We start from the raw sequence: 11,689 nt of genomic DNA, 5'->3' as shown, positions 1-11,689 counted from the left end.
TTATTAGCACATAATCTAGAAGCCATGTCCCCATTTTAACTTTCCTTGATTAATATTTATTTCCAATTTTCTGTCCTTTGTTTTATATATGTGTGTCTACTAAAATTATGCAATAATACAAAAAGGAAACAACTGAAGTATGTCATCACATTGCTGCCATATATGCAGCTGTCTCAAGGTGAATAGCAACATGTTTTCATAATAATCTTATTTCTCTGCAATTTTCTTCATTTTTAAGGTTTACATGCGTCATGTTTGTGTTTTGGATTAAAATATATAATAAGATACAGGTCAATACACAAAACTATATTTGGTTGTTAAAATTTAAAATTTTAAATTAGCGCTATTCATCACTATAAGGATGTTACATTTGCGCGCTTTCATTCATTTCACAACATGTTTCGATGTAATACATCATCTTCAGGTGTTGTTTTTTTATTTAAAACTATTTTATATTATAATGCATGCCTTTCAATAATTTATTATTGTATTATGTGTTTCGCTGGTCTTCTCGTTTTTCCCATCTTATGTTTGTTTTGAATTATGCTGTAAACAAATGTGATAAAAATTTGGGAGTTATTCATTTTATATGCAAATAAGTTTGGAATATGAATTATATTGTAATAGTAAGAACTCAATAACATACCATAGGACGTGTTGTGTGGTGTATCACGTCTGCTCGGGTTGACTGTCTGTTCATGGACTGGACGCACATTTAAACAAAGGCACAAAGAACATATAACAGCTATCAAACAGAATAAGGATCACTCCGCCTACGCAAAACACATATTAAACACAGGACACACACATGGGGCAATAGAACAAACTTTAGATATTATAAAAATAGTACAAAATAAACGCCATAGGGAAACCATAGAAAAATACCATATACAACGGACACATAAACAAAATATTGCTTTAAACGACACTAACCTATATTTAAACAACCCGATTTTTAACACAGTACAAGTCATTGACTCAAGCACATGACCCCATCTACCTATATATACCACCCGCTCCTATACACGAAACCAGTCCATGAACAGACAGTCAACCCGAGCAGACGTGATACACCACACAACACGTCCTATGGTATGTTATTGAGTTCTTACTATTACAATATAATTCATATTCCAAACTTATTTGCATATAAAATGAATAACTCCCAAAAATTTTATCACATTTGTTTACAGCATAATTCAAAACAAACATAAGATGGGAAAAACGAGAAGACCAGCGAAACACATAATACAATAATAAATTATTGAAAGGCATGCATTATAATATAAAATAGTTTTAAATAAAAAAAACAACACCTGAAGATGATGTATTACATCGAAACATGTTGTGAAATGAATGAAAGCGCGCAAATGTAACATCCTTATAGTGATGAATAGCGCTAATTTAAAATTTTAAATTTTAACATTTAAATTTTAAATTTTAACAACCAAATATAGTTTTGTGTATTGACCTGTATCTTATTATATATTTTAATTTTCTTCATGTCACAGCAAAACTAAGCAGTAAACATGTTTTAAATGAAAGCTGTAGAACTTAATGAGATGTGTATATTTTATGTCTGTAAAACAAGCTTTTTTATTTGTATTTATTCAATAAGAGTTTAGTTTGAGGTATATGTGAAATAGGGCTAATGTGAACCACCGTGGACCACACTTAAGTGAACAATTCAATTTATAGTGTATATCCAAGAATACAAAATTTATTCAATAGCTGTTATGTGGTTTAGGGAGATGAAACATGGAGGTACCCAACTTTCTCATTGTGTTCATTTTATGCACTAAAACAAAGAATGCTTAGAATTTGCATTCCTGTTGCTTTAATTATTAATGTTATATTCTGTAGCACCTCCAGTTTTCTTACTTTAATGTATATGTACACATGGCATAGTTTTATTCACAAAGATTTAGAAATGCTTCCTAGTGGCACAGCAGTTATGTCATTAGAACTTCATAAGTTGGAATGAAATGTAAAATTGTTACTTCACAAAAATCTGTGTATGTGTATATTTTGCAAGGTGCTGGTTATTTAAACTGGCAGAGATGTGTTGATATGTTATAAAGATACCCTTGTGTGCTGATCCTCCTGTCTTGCCTACCATGTCCTACATACTCATGTCTGGTTGTCTGCAGCAATGTGCATGTGCTGTTCAGTTGACTTCATAGATAAAAGCTCTTAAGGAGTGCACAAGTTGTATATGGAAAAGATGCCCAAGAAATTGTTCTAACAGCTTTCTATAGTAAGTACACATTTTTACCATTTCTTTTATTGTCTGTGACTTATCAAAACTAATCTCTTAAGTTCACTTCACCACCACCACAATTGTCAAGCAATTAAGAAATTATATTCAGGACATACCCAACTTGAATCTTGACTACATTACTTGTTATCCAGACTCAGATTTTACATGATTTTCCTGTCTGTCGAGGTACAATAGGTAGATCTATTTGGAAGAACTTTCTCAAAGTACGGTTAGCCACAGTCATAGATGCTTGCACAAATAAGAGTTTCTTCCTGATAGGGTTGAACTTTAGATTTTTACACTCCACCCTACCAAGACAACTAAATTTGTTAGAACCTTTATTTTCACTGGAAACAATGTAAATCATGGGGAATGCAAATCCTGTGGCCCTAGTGATGTCAGCTATAACAGCTTCTGTTCATCAATGATGTCATCTCCTGTATGATAAATGCATGTGATGCATTAATGTATTGTGTCTAAAACAATTCTTTTGTCATGCTGTGTAGTATCCTGATGACAGGAAATGCTATTTTTACATGCAATGATTACTGTAGCATCAGGTACAATCTTTGTGGTGGACCAGATACAAAACTTAAGTTGCTGCTGACAGTCTGAAGTGTGTGTCTTAAAATATGGTGCTGCTGCCACATCATGCGATGTCAAACAGTTGAAGTTAGTATAAAGCACCTCTGAAAGATGATGGAAAAAGCATATCTGATGACAATTTAAGGTTATCTTTTGTCCCATACTGCATTGGTGATCGAAAATAAAGTATAGGGACACAATGGAAGAGGTATTTTCTCTCATGCATATTTATTTAAAAAATAACTGCATATTTGCACATATAAGACAATGTTTAATACTCTGAAGCCAAAACTAATCTTCATGTTTACACATTCATTCCATACTTAAAAGAAAACACTGACATAACCATTACAAGGGCTGGTTACTTGATGTTTAAAGACGTGATAAGTTTATTCTAAGAATCACTTGAAAGTGATGTACTTTGTGGGCAAAATGCAGAATTATTGATTGTTAAAGTATGTGGTATATATAGTTACCACCAGGCACAAAGAACTGAAAACATTTTAAAATGAAAATGATTTTATTTCCAACATATGTAAAATAACATAATCTCAAATGTCTACCACAGCTACAAAAGTATGCCTATAAGACATGCTGGAGTATTACTTACAGAAACTGATCTTAGCGTAATTTATTTGTTTTATTTATGGTAAATAATTTCAGTCTATTTAAATTACATTTAAATATTTTATTTTTATGAATAATCCTTAAAGTCTGGAAAGTCATGCAAGGTTGATAAAGGCAAGAGAAAGTATGTGACACTGACTCTCACGTGTTTCTAATAAGGAAAAACCTCATACACATGTCATTCGTGATCTGGGTTGTGATGTGTCATGGCGTCACAGCCCAGAAGACCACAACTGACATTAACTGCTGTGAGAATCTTAAATCTCGGTTTGTAAACACATGTACTTATTACAAAAATTCATAATTTCATACATCTGTATATGTATTACTCACTTGCAAAAAGGTTAAGTAACAGTGATGTGATGCCAAACTTAGCTTACAGGGCTCTTGTTATTATGGTGATGAACCTTCAAGTTTTGTGACAAGAAGGAATTTACTGATGACTTGAATATCTGTCAACAGCCCAAGAAAGACCTTGTTAAACCTGTATGAGGTTCTCATGGCAGTGATGTCAGTTTTGTGACATAATAAAGTTCTTTTGGGCTACCAGCTGTGTCAGTTTCCTGGTGTCTACCTACAAGTCCACGTGGAAGACCAACATGAACATCTATAATATGTAGTCTGTTAGATTCTACACATAAATTCTTCAGATGTAGCCTATACTTTGCATAGCAAAACCCTGCATGTGGAGTTTATCATATTTTCCCCACTGAAGTCACAGACCTAAAATGAAGGATATTACTGAGGTAATGTGGGGTAGGGTCACAAAATTCTAACCATCCTCAACAAGTGTTGGCTGTATACAGAAGTCAGAAACATTATGAAAATGTGTATTTGATCAATACATGGAATGCATTATCCTGATTTAGTTTTCAGTAATTTCTCAACTGTCAAATTATATGCCAGGAGAACCTACTTTTTTCAGTTCTCAACTGAGGTCTTGTAACATATATTAAAAAACAATTTTGACTTGTATTTTAATAAAAGCTTCTGAAAATTAATGGTGTGATTTTACAAACATAACATTGGACACATAGTCTGAAGCCAAATCACCTCCAATCCCTTCATTACCTGAGCAAAATGTCTTGTCTTAAGCCATGATTCTCACTGCTACACTTAGTCATTGGGGAGGTGGGGGTTAACATCAAATAAACATAATTAAATAATTTCCTCAGTTTATAATGAACTGTGACGGTTCAGTAAAGTGATTGGCTATAGGCTCGGCAACTGGGGTTCAGTTTCTGGTACAGACATTCTTTTGGACCTGTCCAACCTCCTATCCAGTCACAACCAAGAGCTCTCTCCCTGGAGTAAAGCAATGGCAGGTTCGATCTGATCACTCACCTCCATGTAGCATTCAGATCTTCACTTCCATGATGTACAACTCAGGAACAGGAGTGACTTTTACTTATATTAATTGTATATGGACTTCATATACCATGCTGTTTACTGTATTATGTCTGTATATGCATTCAGGCACTGCATAACATATTTTAATGATCACTAGGGACAGTATTACTGCATATACCATCTGACATGCACAGTTATAACAAGCAAGCATCAGTCCTTGCATTGTTACCTTTATATTTTATTTATCTTTTTCTAACTAGGTATCATGAAAAAAACAATTCTTTGGTAGCATATACTCTAATCTAATGACAACATTGTATATAAATCTCAGTGGTTATTTACAAATAAAATGCTTATTAAAAAATAAATAAAAGAAACTTGCAATAAAAATCATTCCACTGTTTTCTAATTAATTTGTCTAGGATTTCATACAAGAACTTCATTTGCTAGGGTCTGTTCCATTTCAGTGAGTGTTGCATACAGACGATGTCTGATGTCTTCTGGAACAGCAGCCCTTGGACTGTTGAAGTCTGTGTCTGGATTTGCACAAAGACGGAGCAGGGCTGCCAGGGATGATGGTGTGTGCTGTGACATAAGCAGTCCTGGTACAATCACTGTTCCTGATAGAGTCCAGCCCAGAAAGATCTTCTCACACACCACCTGCATAAAAGAATGTGCATTAACAGTCTGAAGTTCTGAATTTTGTCTGTTTGCTTTATAAGAGTGGGAAACATGAAGGAAGAATAGAGATTGAAGGTGTTTGAGAAATAAATGCTGAGAATAGAATACTGGGACCTAAGTGAAAAGTAAAAACATACAGTCAATAATATTTAATATGGAGCATCACAATTTCTATTCTTCACTTAACACTGTTATTGTGAATAAATGAAGGAAATGATGAATAGATAACCAGGAGTGCATAGACATTTTTGATGAAAAACCTGCTTGAGAAGACATCAGTATGGATCTTAGTGAGGATGTGGATTCAAATGAACCAGCTCAGTATAGGCTCCAATGGCTGGCTTTTGTAATCAATATGATAAAGTATTTCCATGAGGCTACAGCATGCAGTTAGTTGATTTTCTTTGGTTAGTTAATAGTTAATTTTTTGCAATTACAAATTTAAAAACATTGCTGGTATAACATTTGTGTTTTCATTCCTTCTCTGTCCTTTTCAGCAATCCCTACCTCATTATTTACATCACAACTTGTTTTCTCACTCTGAAAAACAGGGGTAATAATGCTTTTTAAAATGTATTAAAAGCAAAAGATTAAAATGGGTTTAGAGCAACTTCTGTAACTGGTTCATAAGGAGACAGATGTCAAGTATTTGTAAATTTATCTGGAAGGCAAAGAAGGATGAGACAAAACAAGGGAGGTTACTGGTAATTTAAAGAGCAATAAAAGGAATTTGAAGGAGACTAGAATGATCAACAGTTATAGAACACAAAGAAGAAGAAGTCTTTAATTGGAAAAATTCCAACTAAAACAATTTTATTTATTTTACCTGGCATCACACTTTTATGTAGACCTAGGTATACTGAGAATGGTTTAACAAGGCTTGTTTAGTCCCATTGTGAATGCTGTTTAAGTGACTGTCTCTTACCTGGAAATTGTCATTTGTAACTGGTGAATCACAGCGAGAAGAAACAGCATTGCACTTAGAACGACAGTCAAAGAAGTCACAGTCTTCATGTTGGGTACAATGACTATTATCAGCAGTCATATGTCCAACAACTGTTCGTGGCAGGACAGAATCAAGGTCAAGAAATTTTAAACGCTGCCCACCCTTCGTAACACCAAAGTGGCTCATCTTGATATCACATAAATGGAAAGGTTCAGCAAGGTTTGTCTCTAACTCGTCCAGTAGGTCCATCATAAGAACTGCAAGCTTGAGCCTCATGGCCCATTCCTCATGGCCTTCCCCCATTGACATCACACCAGAAGACATCTCTACAGGGTCTACATACTCAACAGCAAAAAATGGGCCACAAGTACCAAGCAGCTGTGGGAAGATATCTCTGTCTGCATACAGAATGGAGCACAAATATTCATTATCTTGAATCAGAAACCATAAATTCTGCATCTCAATGTGTCGCATCAGTGACTTCTCCTTTGCTCTTGAGAAACCAAGACGGCTTAATCTACTCAGCTGGTTATTGGAAATAGTAAGGTTCAATTTTGATATCACAACATTACGAACCATTGTATCAAACTCATCCTCTGTTGGATACTGTCTAGCCCCATCACTGTCAAGCCAATAAACAGGGTCCATGTTTTCACCACTGGCTTTTCTTGAGGCTTTGAATACCATTCGAGTGCCTTCCCACTTTGCAGAGAAGACAGCTTCCTTGCCAGCATGAAATGCATGACAAGTCAAAGAATGAATCTGCTTGTCAACACACAGTGGTTTGCAGAGACTGCCAATAGCTTCACCCCTCCTGTGGAGCCGGCACTGCAACAAGGATATGTGAAACTTGGTTTATTAATCATGTGGTCATTGTTGTTTCTTGGCTTTACAACCCAGTTGTGGGTTTTTGCCGCTGCCTCCTCTTTTTCAGAGGTTTCTTGTCTTGAAGTGTGCATTTAATCATGAGGTCATTACTGGAGGATTTGAGGTTCTCATGGCAGTGAGTATGAAGATGGCTGTCATCTGGGTTGTAATCTTTACATTATCCTGACACACATATTAAAAAATGTCTCAAGGAGGGTTTTCGTGTGTTTATTAGGGTGGTGAACTTTTGTAACAAGTTTCAGATCGAGCGACTTCTTTCCCACATTAAGGCTTGATCCATCATGCCCCATATGTCAGCCATAATGCATAAGCCTTATTATAATATTCCAACCTCAAATCCTACATGATGTGACTTGACTGACCATTACGGACCAGTGTGAACTAAAACGATGTTATGGAACTTCGCATCGTGGGGGCTTTTTGGCATAATCTGCGCTTTAAATATTAACACATTTAACTGTGTAATGCTAACCCTAAGAGGAAAGTTATTCCAGCAGGGCGTTATTTGATTTGGATTCTAGAACTGTTATAATAACTAGACTAAAATACTTACCAGATGACTGACGTGTTGCCAAGTCTCCAGGTTAGTACACATAATGCCCCAGTGTATAAGGTAGTATATGATCGTTAGTAAGAATATTATTAAAGTTGCTGTCACATACCGCCGTTTGTAAAGAATGCCTGGTATTCTTCTCAGATGCAGCATTATTTTAGGTTCTTAAAAATGTCAGCCATAATACTGTCAGCAGCTGTTAAAGCAATCTCAATACAAATAAAATGTTTTGGAATAATCTAATGTGTATATAACAATCGTCTTCTGGCTGCCATTATCATAAATAATTAGTGAACTGTATTCAGACATAAAATGGCGAACGTATTGATGTGTGTCTCAACCGTTACATTAAATTCCGACGTAAGAATAGAATATAAGGATGAAGTGATATATACAAATTTCTGAAGCTGTGTAGGATTTGAGTCCTATGATTTGCTGCAGTTGATTTATGCATTGGCGGTAAAAGCAATCACAGTCATGGCTTGAAATTGGGGTTCTGGTATCCCTTATACAGAGTATTAGAATAATATTTAAGTCGTAATTGAGTTTTTTGACGTAAATACGTCTATACGGAAGGGCCATTCAGCAAAAACAGCGTTACGAAGATGTGTCTTTTGTTTATTCGGAATTGTTGTGTTTCATTACTGCTGTCAACAATCCGCTTTCGTTATTGCGGAAAGAGCTGAGCTGTGAATCGCTTGTAGAAGAAATGCGTCGTAGATAATATTGTGCTGTTAAAAACGTTTTAGAATATCACAAGTACTTATCTTAAGAATTTTTAAGAAATCTGTGATACTGCCCTCCACTCTCTCCATTTTAGTTTTGATTAAATTGATCATTGCCGGTGGACATCCTGGTGTCTTACAAAGTGAACAAAGTTTGAGGTAAGGGATTCCTATTTATTATTATTGTTCATCACATTTAATGTTTTCATCTGCATTTGTGAACTCGTGTAAGAGAATTAGGCTTGTCTTCTTTTGACGTAAATACGTCTATACGGAAGGGTCATTCGGCAAAAACAACGTTTATACATTTATTGTAATTTTAATGTACCAATGTGTACAATTTCCAATGCATCTGGAGCGCCCGCCTCCCGAAAACCGTAACAGATGGATCGGGACATATTGCACACGAAATACGTATTACCTCTTGAGCTTTCCATATCTGTTTTCAGATTTTACAAACCACAAATGGTTTAGGTTCTACTAACATTTATTTATACAAATAAAGGCGCATCGCACTACACGCTACTGCTACGTTTGTGTTGCATCATACTATGCAGAGTAACAAGATGGATGACATTAAAGCTCAAAGAGTCCGATGATGATAATTTAAAAACAAAGACGTATTTACGTCAGATTCTCCAGAACCGTGGTTCCACTGTCAATTTTTTATATCACGATAACATGGTTAAACATGCATGACCTGAATGGAAAGGGAACTTGAAACTCTAGTTTTGCCCACGCTTTAAGACACATAAAAATTAGTGGAATTTATTCTGTTTGCCGGTTTGATTAGAATGTTCAGTTGAAGAATGATGGGGAGGCGGATGAGATATGCAGAGCGCATGCTTTGGTTTTGTTGAACTTTACGGGATAATAATATCAGGTTTCAAAGTCTTCATTTTGACAGTCTTGTGTCTCGTTCCACGAAAATCGAATTCGATGATTGCGATTTGACTGCCACACTGCATTTAGTTCTCTATTTCTCCATGGCGCTGAGAGTAGTGTTACGCAAAATTGTCGTCTGCTGGTTACGCCCACATTACGCCGACACTTATACTTGTTTATGAGATTGTCAAACAAGTCTGAAGATGCAGAGTGACAGGTTAGTTATGCCACTAATCAATATTGACACAATCGCAACGGTGAAGCTATGAATGACTGCAAAGGGCATATAAGTTCCAAACTGAATACTGTTTGGTCGTCTTTGCATTCTCCCGCACAGCGGCGGGTCTGTCGTGTGATCGACCTTGATTCGTCCTTGTGAATACGACACGGCGGGACCCTCGGACGTATCAAAGGGAGGAACATCTCTCGACTCGAAGTGGGGAATATACACGACTTTGTCTCCGTACCGCTTTTCCTCCGGGTTCGTTTACCGGAGGTCAAGTTCAACCAAGATAACAGCAGGCCACCAAACTGTCAGGTTAGTGTTGTCATTCATTTAGAGGTGTTTGAAAGGTCATGGGGTTAGAACGTGATGGCAGGAATGAAGTGCTTAGGTACATATCTTGAAATGTTTCGTCTAAACTGTGTTTGTGTGCGGTGGCGGCATAAATTAAACACACGCCGTTATCTTCATCCAGAAGCAACGTATAGATTCGTGTTGGTGGGTGTTCTGAGAAATGTTTTGACAAAAACTGTGTTTACTTTTTACACATATTCACAAATTAATTGTGCTGTTGAGTTAAATATTGGTTGACTAACCACATTTTGTCAGCAAAAATACCTTTTAAAATTGTTACTTTACTATCGACGCTTTCTGTATTGGATATGTTAATTGGCTTCGAACGGTAGGATAATTATAAATTTCTTTGACAAGTGAGCGACTTTTAACGTCTCAGGAAGACCTTTATTGTGTAATTCTGAGATGTTTTATCAACTGACAAGATGATGTAATGTGGAATGAGAGATGATAGGGTGACTGCGAATGGTGAGCTGAGAAAACATGGTCTTCTTTAAGGTACAACGAAACACGTCATTTAACGATTAACTGTCCTCGGTTGGCATTCGCAAATGCGAATCAGACTCGTTCTAACTGTGACAACGGTTTCGGCAGTATTTGTTCTGACTTTTTCTAATTTTACTCAATCGCTCCAGACAAATGCCGGAATAGTATCTTAAAACACGCATCTGATGCGTACATCCACATTTCTTGCAATTCATCGATCGTAGCCATCGTGCCATTTGACATGATAACATGCAATTGAAAGAGTTTCGTTAAATAACTCAATTGGCTAATCCGTCTTACAATCATTTTGCCATTCGATTATATGTAACCTATGCAATTGATACGGCATCGTTGGATAAACCAAGATGCAAATATGTCACAATACCTCGCTTGTGATTTGACCCAGAGTGATATTCCGACGACACAATTATCTCTAATTAGGAGCACAAGTTGTTTGTTGACGGTTGACCAATCTGCAGTATTGAACCTTGATTTGACATAATACGGTAGTTTGCCATTTGAACGTAGATGAAGAGATCGTAATCTGCATTTGACCCTCGTTCTTGTGATTACAAAGTGAGGCCAATAAATGACCTGTCTCGGCCTCAAAATTATATCCGTTTAGTAGTTTTTTTAACGGTCGGCCAGGTCTTCGTTTTCCGACGGGTCTGTAGTCAAGAAAGTTTTTGTTTCTAACGTTTCCCATGAATTGTCAAGTTTATTTACACCTTGCTAATTTCTGCTGTGCATGTCATAAATTTCACATAACTGTCTTCAGTCCTCTTATATCTCTTTGTATCCAGATGTAAGAGTTATAAGAAAGAGATTGGATTGCTAAAATTGTATATAATTTCAGTTGAGATTGTTTTTTTGAACTAAATTAGCTGTTATAGCAGGATTTATTCAGTGATATTCTTCATTTACCAGATCAACAAATATTGTTTCATTTACACCTCACAATTTTTCAAAATTAGCAGACATTCACAAATTTTGAGATAATTTTTGTATGATATTTACGTCCCTGTTCGTACTATCTCAGCGTGTTCTGGAAGAACTGAGAAAAACGACATCGGCATGTGGAACGAGATCTGAAGTCGGGACCTCCTGAATAAGAAGCAGTGTTAAG

The 11,689-nt window shown here is 36.0% G+C and overlaps 1 protein-coding gene across 1 annotated transcript; it reads right to left on the bottom strand.

Annotated features, from left to right (window-relative positions):
* Positions 1–3,095: 3,095 nt before the first annotated feature.
* aln (divergent protein kinase domain 1C) lies at positions 3,096–8,231 on the bottom strand. The gene is made up of 3 exons (XM_022082192.2): positions 7,891–8,231; positions 6,429–7,277; positions 3,096–5,482 (listed from the first exon to the last, which is right to left on the bottom strand). The coding sequence occupies exons 1-3, from the start codon at positions 8,041–8,043 to the stop codon at positions 5,249–5,251; spliced, it is 1,236 nt and encodes a 411-aa protein (XP_021937884.1). The 5' UTR covers positions 8,044–8,231; the 3' UTR covers positions 3,096–5,248.
* Positions 8,232–11,689: the final 3,458 nt, after the last annotated feature.

The sequence above is a fragment of the Zootermopsis nevadensis genome, unplaced genomic scaffold (genome assembly GCF_977971745.1).
Source record: "Zootermopsis nevadensis isolate Lab colony 2312 unplaced genomic scaffold, Znev_1.0 Znev_ptg000028l, whole genome shotgun sequence".
NCBI lineage: Eukaryota > Metazoa > Arthropoda > Insecta > Blattodea > Termopsidae > Zootermopsis > Zootermopsis nevadensis.
This window is presented reverse-complemented; position numbering and strand designations above follow the sequence as displayed.

Excerpts from the sequence above, each read along its gene's own strand:
- aln (XM_022082192.2), bottom strand. The coding sequence starts at position 8,043 with ATGCTGCATCTGAGAAGAATACCAGGCATTCTTTACAAACGGCGGTAT. Across the intron at positions 7,278-7,890 it reads GGCAACACGTCAGTCATCTG|TGCCGGCTCCACAGGAGGGG; the intron begins GTAAGTATTTTA and ends TCCTTGTTGCAG. Across the intron at positions 5,483-6,428 it reads TTACAAATGACAATTTCCAG|GTGGTGTGTGAGAAGATCTT; the intron begins GTAAGAGACAGT and ends TCTTTTATGCAG.